Here is a 20435-nt window from a genome sequence, read left to right as displayed (position 1 = left end):
TTCGGGAGCTTTTTAAGTATATTTTTTGGCGTTTTTGCCTTTATTTGACAGCACATAGTGAGATAGACAGGAAATGACATGCAGGAAAGGTCTGCCTGACGCGGGATTCGAACCGGGGACGTCTGCGGACGTCTGCGTTGAGGACTGTAGCCTCTACATGGGGCGGCCGCCTTAACCACTGCGCCACGCACCGCCCCGGGAGCTTTTTTCTAAAGAAAAAGAAACATTTGGATCAGCAACAGCAGATAACCAGGTGATTCTGGTTCACACTCCAACACAGTAGGTGGCGCTAATGCACCGTAACGTTGCTGCGCCGCCATAGAAGCACAACACCAGTAGAGCGCCAAACACGAGCTGCAGCACTGCTGGCTGCCGCGACGGGAGTCACCCTGTTTCATTTGTGTCTAGTTCACGTTAGGGTAAGAAACAGCAACTCCCTGCATGCATTGCATCACAGTAGACAGGAAGTGCTCACCGATACTTCCAGGGTCACCGTTCAACAACTTTTTCTCATAGACAATAATGGGAAAAGAAGCGGCTGTAAAACGGTGGATAATTTTTGGGAGTGTCACAACCTCCGGGAAACGACTCGTTTCACTACCAGAATTTGATCTATTCAGTCTGATTACGTTAGCAAAGTCTAGAAGAGCCGCACGATTAAATTATTTTATTCCCGTTCTAGTTAGCCGAGCGCTAAAGCGGAAGTTAGCCGGCTAGCTCAGCGTAGCACTAGCTCGGCTGAAGCCAGTGCGCGTACTTCCGGTTTCTTCCTGAATACGGATCCGAATCCTAAGTTTTTTTTAAAAGCCCGAATCCAAATCCAAATCCGAATAGTGCACTGGCTGTACACCCCTAGTGTGAAGTGTGAGGTTGCGAGATTGTGAGGTTGTAAAGTGTGTGGTTGTGTGTGCGGTTGTGCGGCGGCGCTGTGCTGACCCGTGGAACACCCAGGTGTCGGCCTCGTCGGCCAGGCTGACGTAGTTCTCGGGCAGCAGCCCCGACAGCCCGGTGGCCAGCGAGGAGCCGTACACCCAGCCCTCGCTGGTGCTGCTCTGCTCCACCGGGGACATGAACACAAAGTCCCCAGGGACCAACTCCAGCTCGTCCTCGTTCTGAGGCAGGTAGGGGTACATCACCCTCAGGGTCTGTACGGGACACACACACACAGAGGTCACAACCTTTACAGCACATCATCGACGTCTGATTAATGCAAACAATAATTTAAAAAACTACCTCGTTGTTGGCGAAGCGGATGTCCCGGGAGAATAAGACAGCCAGCCAATCACAGCCCAGTTTCACCTCGATGCCTTTGGCCAGTTTCTCCAGAGACGGGAGGTGATCGGTGGGGAAGTTGTAGGCCAGAGTGACGTGGAGCTGCTTCTTGTGAGGCTCCACGTGGACCTCTGCAGGAGAGGAGGAAGGAGAAGTGGAGGAGATCATCAGCTTATATGTACATATGATAAAAAAAATCATAATCTCATTATTGTATTATATTATTTTTAGAATAATTTATCCAAAATGAACCATCACAAAACACCACCACAGTGTCACTAATGCTGCATTCGATTGCACTTGAAACTTGGAAAGATCCGGGTCGGAAATTCTGACTTCCGAGGTAAATGCGTTTCATTGCAACCTCGGAAAACATGGCTGGCCACAGTAAGCTGATGTCTTTCGAGCATCAAAAAGTAACTGCTGGGGAAGAACATTAGCTGCTTGGGGGAGAGACAGAAAGAGAAACGCCACTTCTGCAACACACAGTCTTGAACGCACCAATGAGGGGAATCCTGCGTGCGTCATAGCGAGCTGTGCAGATTCAACTCTTGCTGCAGTAGCGTGGAACTATATTCCCTTTTCCATAACTTCTCCCTTGCTTAAATGTCTAGGTTGGAAAATAAATAGCCTAAATACATGAATACCTCTCACGGTGTGCGACGCCATATTGCTGTGACGTAATAATTCCGACCGACTCGGGCTCATAGACTGTAAAAAGAATGGACGTAGCGTCCGTGACGTCACCCATTGGTTTGGGGGAGTAGTGATAGTTCAACATTTTGGCAAACTGGCCCATTGCCATAATCCCCTATAGTCATAGCAGTAGGTTCGATGAGTTTGATGAGGGAAACCAAGAAATCCCATGAGCCTCCGTAGCGTAGCTCTGAGCAGCTCACGGCTCTGCTCCGCCGTTCTAAAAATATCTTGCACCGACAATTAAAGGACAAGGTTTTTAGTCTTTACTTTGAATTTAAATGCTAATTTTAATAATTGAAGATAAAAGTCTAAACTATGTTCACCTTGTCATTAAGTGGGTGGGCCCAGGCTCGTTAGGCCCACCACCCATAACGCTGCGCGCGCGTGGTTCCTACCTGCCTTCCTCGTGGCCTCTGTGGCGAAGTCGGCTGCGAACTGCTTGAGGACGTCGGCCACCGTCTCCTCCACGAAGAGGCCGATGAAGTTGGAGGAGGTGTAGAGCTCCAGAGGCAGCGGGCTGGGGAACCGACCGCGCCACTGCTGTACGGTGGCCTGGAGGGCCTCGCACAGAGCCTCCACTTTATGGTCTGCACACTGGGGGAGAGGGGGGGGGATGTTAAAACCTCATCACACAGGGGAAAATACAACATTTATGTCTTGATTTAACTGTTAAAGTGATGATTTTTGGGTTATATATCAATCTTATTATGACTTATACAGCAAAGAAATGTTTCTTTATCCATTTGAAATGATGAAATATGATTGGTTCATTGTGAAACTGTGCTGAACTAATGAGACTGTGACAGAGGACGTCAGTAGATAGGAACTGTAGTGATACGGATCATTTTTGGCCTAAATTACTGACATAAACTTAAAGCAGAAGTAAGTGATATATTTGTGTTAAAGCAGATATCAGTGGAATGTTTTTGTTAATATAAGTCCTAAATAGTCCTATTTTCCGTCAGCAATCACTTACATGAAGTATTTCAGCCTAAACACGAGTCTCTCCGTCACTCTGCTCTGCTGTAACCCGAGGAGAAAATTTTCCTTGTGGGATACAAGTGTTATCCAATGAGGGGAGAGAACGGCATGAAGGGCTGTGTGTGCAGCCAAGGGATGCGCGTGAATGTGGTGACGTAGCACGAGGACCAATTGATGCCTGACAAGGGCGGGGGCTGCTAACTCATGGTGCGTTCAAGGAAACTCGTACTTTGTGTTTTTCCTTCCTGTGAAGTCATACCAGTTCGATCTGGTACGAGTTCACGGGTCGGAAGTTACGAGTGGCCGTTATAGGGAACTTTCACAGACAACAGGACGGTAAAAACACGAGCTACGGGTTACCTGGAACGCTACCAAGTCGTAGTTGTGACTTGAAGCTGTAACTTACGGTTTCAAAAGCCTGCCTTGAACACAGCATTAGCCGAAACGGCCGTGCCGATGATATCTGCTTTAATATAAGTCTTAAATAGCTATATCTTCCGACAGCAATCACTTACATAGAGTGTTTGGTCTGAAACACGGGTCTGTCAGTCACTCTGCTCTGCTCTGAGTCGAGGAGAAAACATTTATCGTATCCTACAGTTTTTATCCAATGAGGAGAGAGAACGGCATGCAGGGCTGTGTGTGCAGCCAAGGGACGCCGTGAATGTGGCGACGTAGGGACGAGGACTGTTATGGTGCGTTCAAGGAAAGTCGTAAGTTGTAAGTTGTGACTTGAAGCTGTAATTTACGATTTCAAAAGCCTGCCTGGAACGCAGCATTAGCGAAAACGACCGGACCACTTACTTCTGCTTTAAAGGGATACTTCACCCAAAATCGATAATTCACCAATCATCTCCTCACCGTCATGCCAAGGAAGGGTTTGGAGAACTTTCTGAGTCATCAAAACTCTTTTGGAGCTCCAGGGGGGGTCCGGCTGGCAACGGATTTTTTAATATAATGGCGGCGGATAGAGTTCACTTTTGAATCGTCCAAAACACACACTATGAAACATCCAGATACCTCCATACTGCTCGTCTGTACTGACCCAAGTGTCCTGAAGCCGCCACATGGAAAAGTTGTTGGGACAAAATGAATTTGATCTCTGTTTTTAGCCTTGTTGTACCGTACTTCCCGGACTATAAGCCGCTCTCGTCTCTGCGTCACCGCAACATAAACGCGCTCCGTAACCCGTAATCTTTTTGTTCATGACGGTTAAGACTACACAAACACACACGGCGTAACATCGTATATGTTATGTAACGTTATCCACCGCTCCATTTATTTATTTTTCGCCGGTTTCGTTGTACTTGGCATCCTGGAAACCTGCCTGATTTTGGAGATATGCAGTGTTTGTTTGCCATTACTTTCATTATTTCCACTCGCGCACCCTCCCCCTGTTACGATCACGCACCCCACTGGCCGTCGAAGCTTCGATTAAAATCGATTTTATGTCCGCGACGCTTCGATTATCAAAATATGATAATCGGGTCAGCCCTAAATTTTTCCCAACAACTTTTTCATGTAGTGGCTTCAGGACACTTGGGTCAGTACAGACGAGCAGTATGGAGGTATCTGGATGTTTCATAGTGTGTGTTTTGGACCATTCAAAAGTGAACTCATTATATGAAAATCCGTTGCCAGCCACTAGGAACTCCTAAAGAGTTTTGATGACTCTGAAAGTTCTCCAAACCCTTCCTTGGTATGACGGTGAGTAGATGAATTATTGGTGAATTATTGATTTTGGGTGAAGTATCCCTTTAAATAGGTGAAGCTACGTGAGCTGTGAGTCCAACAACGCTGAAAAACAACCAATTTAAACAATAAAGTCTGAATTTACATGAAAACGTGATATTTGAACAGACAGGACCCACAGTCGCCCCCTGGTGGCGCGTGGAGCAGCAGCAGCTGGTTCCTGTTCTGTTTTGTTTTGTTTTGTTGTTTGTCGATGACGATGCAGAGGAATGAAGTTCAGAGGAATGAAACAACATGGACGTAAACATGTTGTGGTGAGGAACTCGGAGTGTAAACAAGACGTGTGTTTGATTATAAGAAAAAAGGAGTCGGCAGGAGTCTTTTAAGGTGGAACCGGACAGTTACTGACGTGCAGCATGTAAAGGAAGTGTAACTATGAAACTGGTGCCAATGAAGATTTTTATTATTACTTTTTTAGGATTTAATTAAATTTCTAAAACTGTCCCTCAGTCCTGAACTTTATGTAGAAATGTCAAAATCATCACAGACTCGAGCTGATATTTGCTCCGTCTGGGTCTCGTCTTCAGGACCTTTAATGACCTTTAACCTTCGGCCGTGATGAAACTTAAAGGGATAGTAGTTCACCCAAAATTGAAATTCCACTCATTATCTCCTCCCCCTCATGTGGACTAAGGGCTGGGAGAAGTTTCAGAGTCCTCCGTGGCTTCTCTGAGTTACAGGGGGTCTCGGCGTAGCAGTGCATGTCCATATGACGGTTGCAAATGGATACCAACTGTCTTCGTAACAAAAAGACACACCAAAAAACATCCAAATACCTCCATGCTGCTCGTATGTAATGTCCCTCTTCACTCTTAGAAATAAAAGTGCTAATTAGAACCATATAAGGTTCTTCGGCTTGTCCTCATAGGAGAACCCTTTTTGGCTCCTGGTAGAACCTTTTATAAAGGTTCTCTGGATCAGAATGGTTCTTACTGGAACCATTCGTGTTACCAAGAACCCTTGAAAAAGCAGAAGCAAATGGTTCCAGGTAGGCAAGGCAAGGCAAGGCAATTTTATTTGTATAGCCCATTTTTACAAACGGTTTGTCTCAAAGGGCTTCACATAGCATCATAACAACACCCTCAACCCTCAACCTCAACCCTTATTTCTAAGAGTGTTGTATTGAAGCCCCGAAATGCGAAATTGTCCCTAATTTTTTTTTAAAAAGTCTATATTTCAAGCTTGTTTGTAGCGGAAGCTCCTCTTCCCGGTTCGTCAAATTTGGACGAACGAGGGTCTGTCCTCTTAACGGTTCGTCCAAATCTGACGAACCGGGAAGAGGAGTTTCCGCTACAAACAAGCTTGAAATATAGACTTATTTAATTTTTTTCAGAACAATTTCACATTTCGGGGCTTCAATACAAGACGGACATTACATACGAGCAGCATGGAGGTATTTGGATGTTTTTTGGTGTGTCTTTTTGTTACGAAGACAGTTGGTATCCATTTGCAACCGTTATATGGACATGCACTGCTACGCCGAGACCCCCTGTAACTCAGAGAAGCCACGGAGGACTCTGAAACTTCTCCCAGCCCTTAGTCCACATGAGAGGGAGGAGATAATGAGAAATTTCAATTTTGGGTGAACTAACTATCCCTTTAACCTTCGGCCGTGATGAAACCTGAAGCTCACCATGAAGAACTGGCACAGGGTGATGTGGGGGAAGATGTTGTGGGCTTTGTTCTTGCCGCACGTGACCCGGCTCTGCTGCCAGAAGTGAGAGAGCTGGTTCTGCAGCGGTCCGCTGGGCCGCAGGTACAGCACGAACTCCCGGGGCAGAGGGTCGTCCAGGAACGGGTCGTCCACGTGGGAGAAGAGCCTGAGGAGACGGAGACACAGAGATGGACAGAGTACTCGACCCCAGTACTTGAGTAAGAGTACAAATACTACTGGTCAAAATGTACTCCGTTACAAGTAAAAGTAGCTCAGTCGACATGTTACTCGAGTAAGAGTAAAAAAGTACTTGCTTCTAAAGGAACAGCTTTTGGACAATCTGCTTTCTCCATTAAAGTCATAGGGAGGTGGAATTCTATACCTACACACATACGAGACGCAGGAAGCCTCGTAGAATTTAAGTCCAGCCTAAAGCTCTAGCTAAAAGAAAACCACCTATGATTGACAGGCATGTACTCTGATCACATTGATGGAACTTTATGTATTGTTTCATTTTTATGTATTGTATTTAGTGTACTGATGGTCGTTGTTTCTTCTGTCTGCCTGTCCAGGGACAACAGATGTAAATTAGCTGTCAGCTAACTCTGGTACAATTACTTTAATTGTGCGCTGTCCCTGTAAAAATAAAGTAATAAAAAAAAAAAAAAAAAAAAAAGGTACTTAAGTATCCAAAAGTACATGCTTTTAAATTTACTTTAAGTAAAAGTAAGAGTAAGAGTAAATGTCTTATTTTTCACATCAATGAATGACTATAATTGTTTCTAAATGAATTTAAGGAGCTTTTAACTCTTGTTTCTGAGAATGAACTCTTTGAAACTGATGTGCTGCTTTTAGGGGTTAGGGTTTCCTTCTCTGACAAACACAGCTTGTGTCCAATAGTACTTCAGCCTTCCTAGAAATTAACTCAAGTAAAAGTAAAAATATTTGTCTTGGAAATGTATTCAAGTAAGAGTAATAAGTACCAAAGAAATCTAATACTCAAGTAAAGTACAAATCCTCTGGATATGTACTTAAGTACAGTACTCAAGTAGATTTACTCCGTTACCGTCCACCACTGGAGACAGAGACAGAGAGAAAGAGACGGACACGGAGCTTTTATTCTCTCTTCATTAATGTTTAGAGCCGAGTTCTGCCCTCGTGGCTCAGAGACGACCTGAAAAGAAAGAAACGAGCCGAGCCGTGCGACGTCCGAGCCCCAAAGCTGCTTTTTAATTGGAGCAGGACTGAAACTTTTCTATTTGTTTGTTTGTTTGTTTGTTTGCTGTTGACGTTGTTGTGCGCCTGCAGCAGCAGCAGCGACAACACTGAGTCTGAGTGGACAGGACTCCTTGGCCTTCATCCAAGATTTATTAAGATCTTATTGGCTCTAGGATGAGAAGGGGGCGGGGCTTAGAGCTGCTGAATACATCCACATGGTTTAATGGAATAAAACAGGGTGTATTCTTTTTTTCTTTTTTTTTCTGAATGAACGAATGAGTTAAGTTTTCATCACACACAGACAATTCAGTCAAATTAAACCAACTTTATTGTTCTTGATCCTGCAGACAGGACTGAACGTTATTAACATGTTCATTTCTATTTCATGCTCCTCAGGGTTCAAGCTGGAGGTTGTTAATTATAGGAGGAATATTCATGTTCACATTAGTCCCAGTTTGTTTAAAACTCATTCATAGCTACAGTTCATTAATCTGCGTGTGAGTCTGTGGGAGAAGCCCGACCAGAGAAAACCCACAGGCACGAGGGAAACTCTTATTTTGTTTCATATCCTTGATTTAACGGTTGTGATCTGAGTTCAGTCGACACGTGTTTGCTGTTTGACCCTAATGTGGAGAAGAAAACCTTCGTGTTTTCTGCTCCAATCGCTTCAAATAGCCCAGATAAGTCAACGCTGCTGCTGCAGCTCGTCTGAACGCAGCTTGACTCGACCAAAGTGCTGCGCCAAGAACAGTCAGAACGGATAAAAGCAAGAAAGACAAACGTATAAAATGAATTAAATTCAAAGAATCTGGGGGCAAAAATCCAAGACAACCGTGTATTCCTGGCTCAAGGTGGACTTTTATCTGTTATTTGTTTCTGTCTGTAAAGTTTATATTCTCCTCATTATTATTATTATTTAAGGTATTAACATGACTTTAAATTTAGTTGGATGAAGGTTAGGGCAGCAAGATTATACTGTAGTAGCTTCGATCAGACACAAGACAATTCAAAGTGCTTCATAGTCATGGAAATATAGTAAAATACAACAGTGACATGATGTTAAAATGTATTTAAACACAATTAACAGACAGATGTATAAAATGAATTAAATTGAGTGAATCTGAGCAGAAATTCAGACGACTGTTTGTTCCCAGTTAAATGACTCCATCTGTATTTATATCTACATCTTTCATTAAAGGGATAGTTCAACATTTTGGCAAATTGGCCCATTGCCATAACCCCTATAGTCATAGCAGTAGGTTTGTTACCTTTAATTGTCGGTGCAAGCTATTTTTAGAACGGCGGAGCAGAGCCGTGAGCTACTCAGAGCTATGCTACGGAGGCTCATTATGGGATTTCTTGGTTTCCCTCATCAAACTCATCAAATACACAATCCAACAACTCCACAACGCTCTGGTGGACAAGTTGTGACCTGCACATTCACCACGCTATGAGATAATAACACAACGTTACCAGACAGAGTTGTTTTAGAGGGAAATTCATGCAAAACCGCTGATGTGCGTTGCCTTCAGGGACAGTTTTTCATCAAGCAGTCTCTGTATTTCCCTCTAAAACAACTCTGTCTGGTAACGTTGTGTTATTATCTCATAGCGTGGTGAATGTGCAGGTCACAACTTGTCCACCAGAGCGTTGTGGAGTTGTTGGATTGTGTATTTGACGAGTTTGATGAGGGAAACCAAGAAATCCCATAATGAGCCTCCGTAGCGTAGCTCTGAGCAGCTCACGGCTCTGCTCCGCCGTTCTAAAAACAGCTTGCACCGACAATTAAAGGTAACGAACCTACTGCTATGACTATAGGGATTATGGCAATGGGCCACTTTGCCAAAATGTTGAACTATCCCTTTAATATCTACTAATTCAAAGTGCTTCATAGTCATGGAAACACAAAAATACAACAGTGACATGATGCTAAAAATGCATTTACTCATTTGAATTGATAAAAACCAAGATTTTTGGTTGAAATTTGGTGATGAAAGACATTTACAACAAGTTAAAAGACGATTTAAAACTAATATTGTGTGTGATTTATCAATAAGCTGCAGAGAACAGTTGTGTTTAACGCTCTGATCTGATCCAGCTGAGAGTTTCTGCAGGTGAAGAGGCTCTGAGCGTCCTGTCCAGCAGAGGGCAGTGTAACACACCGTTTCCTCTGCTCCTGTGTTGTGTGTATGTTTAATGTAGTGTAGTGTGTTTGTATGTAGTTTAAACTCACCAGTCACATGCTGCCTGCACGCTGCGACCTCCCGTTGATACCAGAGCTTTCAGTCTGCAACAGAGAGGAAACATCAGATTAAAACCTGCAGAGCACTGAGACTGATCAGGTTTAAACTACGACCTCATGACCTGCTGGTTGTTATCAAACGTGCACGGCCACAGTTTCACAGTTTCACACTCAGTCAGTACGTTTACATGACACTTGAAAAAAACATATTATTGCCTTAATCCGACTATAACTGGACAACTGAAGTGCATGTAAACACCTTAGTCGGACTGAAATCTGAGTTGGAGAACTCCGATTAAGACACCCAGATAATGCGATTGGAATTCGATTTTCTCCGTCATGTATATACGCCTTAGTCGGAGTATAACTGGACAATTCATGTGCGCATGCTCCACCACCGTAGAAACGGCACCAAGTGGAGCAGAGAAGCCGCCTGTATCCAGCAAAGTAAAGAAAAAAAACCATAAACGGCAATTCGGCGGCGTTATTCTCATGACTCGCCACGAAACCGAAAGTTATTTTATTTTTTACATTTTTTTATTAGTTTATTTAGGGGACATTGTGCAATGACATTAATCATTTACAGAAAATGAGAAGATGGTTGCACCAGATTTAGTTTATAGCTAATTTCCATCTGCAGTCCCAACATGTAACATATAACAAACAGACAAGAAACTCACACCACAAACTACTATACAAGAGTGATACACAAATAGACAGTAGACAGCACATAGACAATACAAAAAAGAGAAAAATAAACAGTTTCCACATCTAAAAAGACCAAATCAAATGCAACACACCTGAGAGAGGTGTACCCTATCCTATATGATCAATGGAGAGAAAAGCTAAGTCTTACAAGATACAGAATATAAAACATTTTAGAATCCCATAGTTCATATTCCATAAGGTTTTAAGATAATTTCATGGATTGGGTGCATTGAGAAATACTAAGATACATTTTAAAAAAAAAAAGACTAACTGAGTAACAAGTGCCCTGCTTTTAAACATGCTGGCAACTTTGGTTCTCCAGTAGCCATTGTTTTAAATGATGAGAGAAATTTAAATAGTTTGTTTTTAAGGAAACGCTGGTCGGCTTGACCAGCGTTTCCGCCATCACTAATAATAACAAAATACTGATGGAGACAAAACGATATATTTATCAAAAATGGGCCCATTAACAAGTGTGGGTAACGTAGATTCATCCACATTAACGTGAGACTTTTTTATTGTCGCGGAATTTCTCCATTCTGCCGATGGAGAAACTCCTCGTTGTCCCTTTAAGCTCTGCATATAAACGTACTGAGTGAAACTCAGAGACGTCGTCCTCTGAACAGGAGTTTGTGTCCTCTACATTTTTTTTTTTTCCCCGGCAGCGGACGGCAAATAAAAGGAGAACTGTTCAGCTCCCACACCTATGTGGAAACTCTGACTGTGGAAAACAGCCAGAGATGCAAGTGAAAGTGAGGGATTTAAAGGGGAGGAGGAGGAGGAGGAGGAGGAGGAGGAGGAGGAGGAGGAGAAGGGGAAAATATGGGAAAAGGTTCAAAGTTGTTGACTGAACAGAAAAAGTCGGGTTCAGTGTCACTGGAAAGAAGAAAAGTGGTGAATTATTCAGGTCTGCTCTGGATGTCGACGGCCTCAAAAGAAGAAATAAAGATTCAGCAGCTCACACAGAAACACACTGTGATGTCAGATGGAAATGTGTTTTTCTTTCTTTCTTTTTTTTTTTTTACTATGAAACCTGTTTCCTGTAGAAGTTTTTATGAGTCATGGATGTTTGGAAAACGACTGAGGAAACAATTACTGACGGTTACTTTGACCGTGACAGTTTAACGGTGTATTAACACCTTGTTGAGTGTAACATTAGTGTTTGTGTCCACATGATGCGTTTAAAGCCGCAGTGTGTAACTTATTTGGCTTTCTATTAGCAAAAATCAAACATGTCTTTCATAAATACGTATTTCCCTGAAGGTGAATCACAGCTGCATCCAAATGAAAGCTTTCTGGTTCCTTAGAATGAGTTGTTACAAGTCGTTACAAATACATAAGTGGGCGACGCACCGAACCGAGGCGGCCATGTTGCATCGCCATTTTTTTTACGTTGAGTGGCAGCGTGACCGTAGGTAACCACGGAAACTCAGTGGAGCTGTGGGCTCGGCCTGTTAAAACTGTCACCACTGTGTAGTGTGAGGAAGGACGGAGGCACTGGTATTGCATTCAGGTGCAGTCAGGCAGACGGCCGTCGGCAGACCAACCGGATGTCATTTTACTCCTCCAGAGAAAGACGGTAAAACAATACCACATCACCATGACAACATAATGTCACGCCTGTATTGTTTTGCCTCGTGCTGGCGGACCACTTGTTTACATAGACGCTTGTTTATCCTGTTACATGCAGCGTCTGTTGTCTGTCTGACGTCTGCCCCATTTCACCTGAATGCAACATCAAGAATACGTTCAGATATGCAACCGCACCGCTGGATGGGGGGAATTCCTATGCATTATACCTTTAAGTCCAATATTTACTCTGCAGTGAGTCGCTGCTACATGGAGATTTTTTCTTTTTTATCATTTTTACTTTCAATGATTTGATTCAGTTTGATGATGCATTCAAACCAAACTGTAAATCTGAGCTCTGTCAAACCAAAACCAGTTTAAAATGTTCAAACTGGGTCGGTTTGTGTCCCTGCACGTTGTCTCTTAATTCTTAGCTCATATAAAAACATAGGTTGGTGCAGCTTTAATCTGACTGTTGCAATCAATCAGGGATACCAGCTTAATCAATATTATTAGCCACATTAGCTTTCAGTTTGTTTCTGCTATTGTAACAGTTTAACTTGTTTGAGTTGTTATCCTCTGTTTTATATTCATGAATGTTTGTCAAAACAAGTCCTTTCTCCTTTATTGTATGTATTACTATAACTACTATCTAACCAATTAACTAACTAGAACTATCTTTGGCTCCATAAAAACATTTAAAATGAAACATTTCAGCTATAACATGTAATTATTAGGATATTAAATGGCTCCTTGCTATTTAACATCCCAGTAAATCAGGATACATCAATCAAATGCATGAGTTAACCTGTATTAATATGCATTTTGTGTATATGCACTTTTATTCATTTTATGTATTATATGTAAGGAATCTAACAAGGATGAGTTCATGTCTGAGTAAAATATATTTTCATTTTAAACCCGTGCACAAATGGCCTGAAGTGCGACGATGATGTCAGTCTGATGAACGGTGCGTTCACTGACAAACACTTTATCCCCGGGGTGAAATGACTCAATCTGCTCCAGCTGATAAAACTTTTGATTTATGCAACAGCAACTGCAGCTTTTCCTCCGGCAAACTTTACACCACTCTCTCTTTCTCTCTCCATTTGTGATAAAAAAATACAAGTTTAGTTTTCTTTTCCATTGAAAGGCCCCGTCCCCCTTTCAGGTATAACAACACTTTCCTTTATGTACAGTAGGCTACACGTTGTTCACTTGTTTCCACTGGCACCTTCAGATGAGAAAGGTCAGTGAGTGATTGTAAATGAAGGGTGAGTAAAACAGAGAGGACGCGGTGTGTGTGGGCAGAACAATATGGATCATAACAAGTCAAGAGGAGGCGACAGTTCCTCATTAGCTCCTGCTAAGTGGTGAACGATGACAAACAGCATGAGTGGGTCGACTGCTTTCATAGGAAGAGACTTATTATAACAAGCCTGTGCATATTCTCATTGACAAATAACTAAGTCCAGTTGCTTTCGATTTAACCTCCTTTGAGATATAATAACAAGTGTGAACAGGCCACGGAGGGTGATTCCTCCCAAGCTCACGGCGCATATTAAAGGGATGGTTCAACATTTTTGGCAAATTGGCCCATTGCCATAATCCCTATAGTCATAGCAGTAGGTTCGTTACCTTTATTTGTCGGTGCAAACTGTTTTTAGAACGGCAGAGCAGAGTCGTGAGCTGCTCAGAGCTACGCTACGGAGGCTCATTATGGGATTTCTCAAACTCATCAAATACACAATCCAACAACTCCACAACGCTCTGGTGGACAAGTTGTGACCTGCACATTCACCACGCTATGAGATAATAACACAACGTTACCAGACAGAGTTGTTTTAGAGGGAAATACAGAGACTGCTTGATGAAAAACTGTCCCTGAAGGCAACACACATCAGCAGTTTTGCATGAATTTCCCTCTAAAACAACTCAGAACGTTACCAGACAGAGTTGTTTTAGAGGGAAATTCATGCAAAACAGCAGATTTACTGGTTGCACATGAGCAAGTTGATAAAAAAAAAAGGAAAATGTTCTGTTATTATCTCATAGCGTGGTGAATGTGCAGGTCACAACTTGTCCACCAGAGCGTTGTGGAGTTGTTGGATTGTGTATTTGATGAGTTTGATGAGTTTGAAACCAAGAAATCCCATTAGCCTCCGTAGCATAGCTCTGAACAGCTCACGGCTCTGCTCCGCCGTTCTAAAAACAGTTTGCACCGACAATTAAAGGTAACGAACCTACTGCTAAGACTATAGGGATTATGGCAATGGGCCAATTTGCCAAAATGTTGAACTATCCCTTCAATTAGAGAGCAGGGTCTGCTTGAATCAGAGTGTTGATTCAAGCAGACTTCATATGAGCGATTGCAACGGAGATATTTAAAATCCTGCTTGGACAGAAAACAAACAAGGTTGCAGCCGAACGGTGGGAAAAAAAAAAGAAAAACCAGATGTCTGATTTTCATTAGCAGCAGCTGATAGACAAGAATTAACAGAGATTAAAAGAGCCCGAGGCGCACGGGAGAACAGAGATTTAATCGTTCACTCACTCACGTCCCCGTCCCTATAACATCATTCACACGAGGACGGAGGAAGAGGAGGAGGATGAGACGTAACGGCGAAGAATCAGATTATTCATATAAGAGCCACAGAATCTAATTAGCCGCCACTCAGAAGATAAGAAACTCGAACATGCTAATGTGGTTTGGTCTCTGGGGAGCGAGCAGCCTCCTCAGCACGCCATCAGATGTCGTTCCTGTGGGAGTGTGTGTGTGTGTTAATGCTGACTGTATGTATTAGGTTGGATCATTTCATGTGTTTGAAGCTTCATCCTGCTGCTGAGCTTGGATTTAAAACCAATGATGTGTCAATAATCAGCCCAATGGACAGTTCTGTACGTGTTTGCACCATTAAAGCTCGTTAATATTTAGGAAATGTGGGGTGTGTATGAGTATGAGTGTGTGTTTTATCTTTTATAATGGATTGTTGTTGTTTGTTTGTTTCTGTTATTGTTTGTTTTGTCTCTTCTCTTCTTCTTTCCTTTTTTTTCTTTAAATTTGCTGATCAATACATAATTTATTTTACTTTAATTTTGGTGTAATAGCTGTCCGTGTTTTATTATTATTATTATTATTAATAATTTTTTTTAAAATTTTTTTATTATTATATATGTTTGTTGTTTTTTTTAAAGTATACTTTTTGGCCTTTTTGCCTTTTATTGGATAGCACATAGTGAGATAGACAGGAAAGGGGGAGGCAGAGAGAGGGGGAATGACATGCAGGAAAGGTCTGCCCGACACGGGATTCGAACCGGGGACGCCTGCTTTGAGGACTGTAGCCTCTGCATGGGGCGGCCGCTTTAACCGCCCCTATTATTATATAGGTTATTTAGTTATTTACTTACACTAATTTATTTTATTTTTCATTTCTATTACTCACTGGATACTTGTATTATGTTATTATTACTGATTTGATAACAGCACTTAACAACGTATTAACCAGTATATGTACACATGAGAGGGTATGCTTTGTCTTTTATGTTTTTTCGTGTGTGGTGATGAGATGGATGAACTGAAGAAAGAAATAAAAAATAAAATAAAATAAAATAAAAAATATATATATTTAGGAAAGAGAGTTAACCACATGATATGCAAAGTGAAACTGACTTGTGTGATGTTCACAGTGAAAGATTTGAGTGATAATCAAACGGGAACCAGACGGTAATTTTCATTAAAGCTCCATGTTTTATTCTTCTACTATGTTTTATTTGAAGTTAGTTTGATCTATTGGGACCAAAAAACCATTTCAGTGTAGTTTTCCATCTCCTCCTCTCTCTTTTAACTTCTCTCTGGAGCTCTAGTAACAACAGGTCGGTGTCAGCCAATCAGAAGAGAGGAGGAGGCTCTGAGCCTCTCTTCTGATTGGCTGACTGTTTTCTAAAGTGATCCAATAAAAAAATAGAGCCGATTTCAGAATAAAACACTCAGAGAAACCAAATCCTGCAAAGTTGTTGGTTGGATGGATGGATGGTGTGTCCAGGTGGTGAGGGGGCGGGGCTTAGTTGTGACATCACAAAGTGACAGGAAGTCCTGACGGCTGGTTTTAAGGCTCAGTTTCTGAATACAGGCTGTGTGCATTTCTCTGTGGACTGAGGCTTTGATACTTTCACAGTATTAATATAGAACCTAGAGCTGCTTTATAATCACACTACACATGGACATCTACCTTTATACCGTATGGAGCTTTAACACAAACATCTACCTTTATACTGTATGGAGCTTTAACACAAACATCTACCTTTATACTGTATGGAGCTTTAATACAAACATCTACCTTTATACTGTATGGAGCTTTAACACAAACATCTACCTTTATACTGTATGGAGCTTTAACACAAACATCTACCTTTATACTGTATGGAGCTTTAACACAAACATCTACCTTTATACTGTATGGAGCTTTAACACAAACATCTACCTTTATACCGTATGGAGCTTTAACACAAACATCTACCTTTATACTGTATGGAGCTTTAACACAAACATCTACCTTTATACTGTATGGAGCTTTAATACAAACATCTACCTTTATACCGTATGGAGCTTTAACACAAACATCTACCTTTATACTGTATGGAGCTTTAATATAAACATCTACCTTTGTTCTACAGGACATTTGGGGCCTTTAAGCTGTTGGATTTATGGATTTATTCTCCTCAGGCTGTGAAATATGATTAAGACATAAAACCTCTTTACTGAAATCCTTTGAGTGGATTACATAGCAGGGATGACAAGGTGGGTTTTTAAGACCAGCATGATTACAGACAACTTAACATTGTCACCTGCACACATTTTTAAATTAAAATACCAATGCGAACTGGAACGTGATGAAGAAAGTCGTGTGGTGGGATATTATGAGAAGACCCTCATCTAGTCTAAGGTGGGAACCGATTCGTAAGCTACAGAAAACAAATCATATTTATCAAGAAAGAAAACGCCCACACAGTTTTGTGTATGTGCAAACTTCACCACAATGAGCTCAGCGAGCAGCCGTGCTGCTGACCACAGCAGAGACGCAGCGCTCTGCTCTCTGGTGAGTTTGCGGCTGCTCGGCTTTTATGAAGCTGCCGTGTCCCACAGGTGTAGACCTACATACCGTCGCACATGAGTGTGTGTGAGAGAATCAGAAAGAAGGAAGAGAGAGCGAGAAGTGGCAGCTGAAGGAAGCCGATTGAGGAAGGGCCTTGAAACCGCCTCAACAACACACAAACACAAACACACAAGCCAACACACAAACAGCAAACCGATGACACAGGGAACAGGGCCGTTGTATAGGGGAGAAAGGTGATGATAACTCTAGGGGCCCAGCGCCCACTGGGGCCCATAAAAGACCCCAGTAGTCTGATCTTTGTATGACTGATTTATTATGCGTAAGACCCTGACTAATACTCATAGTACACTGTAAAAACTCAACATCTTACCAAGAATATTTGTCTTATTTCTTGTCCAAATGTCTCATTTCTAGTCAAAACTAATCTCTTTCCACTTAAAATAAGACTCATTACCTAAAAAATTAACTTGTTTTTAGATAATTTTCACTTAAATTCACAATATATAGAAAAATCTGCCAGTGAAAGTAAGTTTTCTGTGCTTGTAATAAGGAAGAAAAACTTGCTCCACTATCAGATTTTTTCTACTTATTCCAAGTGAAAATATGCTTGAAAGAAGTAAAAAGTGTCTAAAAACAAGCTACTTTTAATGTGATGAGTCTTATTTTAAGTAGAATGAGAATCGTTTTGACTAGAAATTACATTTTGACTAGAAATAAGACAAATATTCTTGCTAAGATACTTGATTTTTTGCAGTGTAATGCTGCATTAGCATCAAAACAAAGAAGGCTGAATAAAAAACGATAATACAAACGTAGTCTAGGAAAAAAAAAAGGAAAAGTTGGGGGGAGGGGCCCACTTTAGTATTCTTTAAGGGGGCCCAGAATTCCTAGCAACGGCCCTGACAGGGAAGGTTTATCGTTACGTTTATCGTTTATCGTTAATGATGATCAGATCGCTCGTCACTCTTTCACAACCACATGAGAGCTGGAAAGCAGAAGTGGCTCCTGTGATGCACATGTCATCGAATTTGTCATCATTGTTAGTCAGCAACAGAGCCCCCGGTTACAAATAGCCCACTACAATCAAACGCACATCTACAACGGCAACCACAACTGCAGCGTCACTCATCTTTATTCATGGAGTAGCCCTGGTGTGTTAGTACAAGTCACAAACATGACCTTTGGTCTTTATTAGTCACATCTGGAAGCTCAGAAGAAAAGGAACAGATGGAAAAAGCTGCTGTGTCAGAAGTGACTTCAGATGAACTTTATAAAGTGTAAATGAGGCAGATTCAACAACCTGCTAGCTAGCACGCCCAGCTAAGGAGCTTAGTCCATCACATTCACATGGAAATAAATGTTGAATTTACTCATCAGTGTCTGATTTCTACAACACAACCCTTCAATGAATCACTGTTAATGAACAGTGACAGTCAAGCAGAGGCCTGTGTGAGGATTAAAAGGTGTTTGTAAATGTTTGCACGCCCAGATAACAAGCTTCATACGCACAAAGCATTTTCATGTTAATACAAGTTGTAATGTGAGTCTTGGAGTGTTACAACACAAGCTTTCAATGAGCAGTGACTGTCCAGGAGAGGCCTGTGTGAGGATTAAAACATGTTTGCAAATGTTAGCATGTTCAGCTCATAAAATAAATGTATTTGTGCGATCACTGTCTGATTTCTACAACACAATTGACCAAACCCCTTTCACTGAACATCCACTGAACATCCACTGTGACAGGAGGAGAGGCCTAGCTGTGTGTTTGTAGGTTATTATGTAGAACTAGCCAAACACGGCCTTATCAATGTTATGCTAATTGCAGTTTAAAGTGTGGTCAGTGTTTGATTTCTACAACACAACTGTTCACTGAGCATTTATTGTGCAATGACTGTGTCTACCTGCATGTAGACACAGTCATTGCACAATAAATGAACAGTTGTGTTGTAGGATGTAATGGATTAAAATGTATTGTAGTTTATCGTAGTCCAGCTAACTAGCTTAGCTTATATCCACATTAGCATGAACCTGTGTGCTACTTCCATGTACAGATGCTCCGTTGCTAAAAAAGAAAGACAGAAAGAGAAAGAAAGAAAGAAAGACAGACAGAAAGAGAAAGAAAAAAGGAAAGAATGAAAGAAAAGAAAGAACAAGTAGCCTATAGCTACCGAAACCACTGAGGTTTTTTTCCCCCAAAATTAAAGTTTCGAGTATTGTGAAACACAAGTAGGTCATAAACCTCTTTTTTTCTCTAGAAATAAGAAAAGATTTGTTTTACTTTTATTTCTTTTTCTTTTTTTCTATTTCTTTCATATGGTTATTAACTTGCATCGTTTTGGTATGATTTGATTCTGTTTGATCTTGGCATTGTTTTTACTTTGATATTTACAGATTTATTTATTTTATTTATTTATTTCTTGAAGTGTTGGATCGAATACCTTGTGCCCTGACATTGGCTGTTGAAATGCATCCAAGTAAAACTCAATAAAAATAAATTTGAAAGAAATAAGAAAGGAATTTGATGCGGTGTCGAGGTGTAGCCTACAGTACAAAAATCGTTAAAAGTAGTGATAAAATTAAAATTAAAAATAGATCAAATAACATAAAAAAGCCTAAATATTGTAGTGGATGAATGTTCTTCATCATAATATCATCAGAAAGTTTACACTGCTGGCTCTGCCTGTAGTCATCAAATTAAAATTTGTTTTATTTATTATTGTAGGCGCTAAGACTGGAAATCCTAACAAGCATAGCAACAGTAACTAAGAGGTTGAGGCGGTCAATGAGTCAGTCAGTCAGTCTGTGAACAGCTGTAACATCTCATGAAGTACAGTTCTGGAGAAATGTAAGCCTCTGGGCAACATAAAGTCAGAAAATAAAACACAACACAACGACGAGCCGAAGCACGGCAAAGTACGTCAGGTGATTGTTGAGGAAAAATCCTTAACGTGCGAAAAGCTACGATTAGAAGACAAACGTGACATCCAGGAGTCAGAGAGCTGTGGTTGAAGCTGTGAGCAGCAGGTGGGTGAGTCACACCAACACCACCGTCACAGGAAGCTCGAGCTCGGCTCTGAGGAGAACATGTGCCGACTCCTGTCAGTCGAGGGCGAGGGCAAACAGTAAAGGTGTGTTACAATTAAACATACAGTACATCCACCGGAGCTCCATCTCTCTGCACCAGCCGCCGCTACCGGCCTGCCCTCCCTTCCCATGAACCAGTCTG

The 20435-nt window shown here is 41.6% G+C and overlaps 1 protein-coding gene across 2 annotated transcripts in view; it reads right to left on the bottom strand.

The window, feature by feature from the left end:
• The window catches only part of ubash3bb (ubiquitin associated and SH3 domain containing Bb), a 77259-nt gene that overhangs the window by 7084 nt on the left and 49740 nt on the right, over positions 1-20435 (bottom strand). For both annotated transcript variants that reach the window (XM_085794804.1, XM_085794805.1), the window contains exons 2-6: positions 9810-9863; positions 6338-6524; positions 2367-2565; positions 1234-1403; positions 937-1145 (exon numbers count right to left, since the gene is read on the bottom strand). In XM_085794804.1, the coding sequence (XP_085650930.1) occupies positions 937-1145; positions 1234-1403; positions 2367-2565; positions 6338-6524; positions 9810-9863 (819 nt within the window). The remainder of the gene's footprint in view (positions 1-936; positions 1146-1233; positions 1404-2366; positions 2566-6337; positions 6525-9809; positions 9864-20435) is intronic.

Source organism: Trachurus japonicus, chromosome 13, assembly GCF_045865225.1.
Source record: "Trachurus japonicus isolate A0001 chromosome 13, Traja_1.0".
In the NCBI taxonomy this organism is placed as follows: Eukaryota; Metazoa; Chordata; class Actinopteri; order Carangiformes; family Carangidae; genus Trachurus; species Trachurus japonicus.
This window is presented reverse-complemented; position numbering and strand designations above follow the sequence as displayed.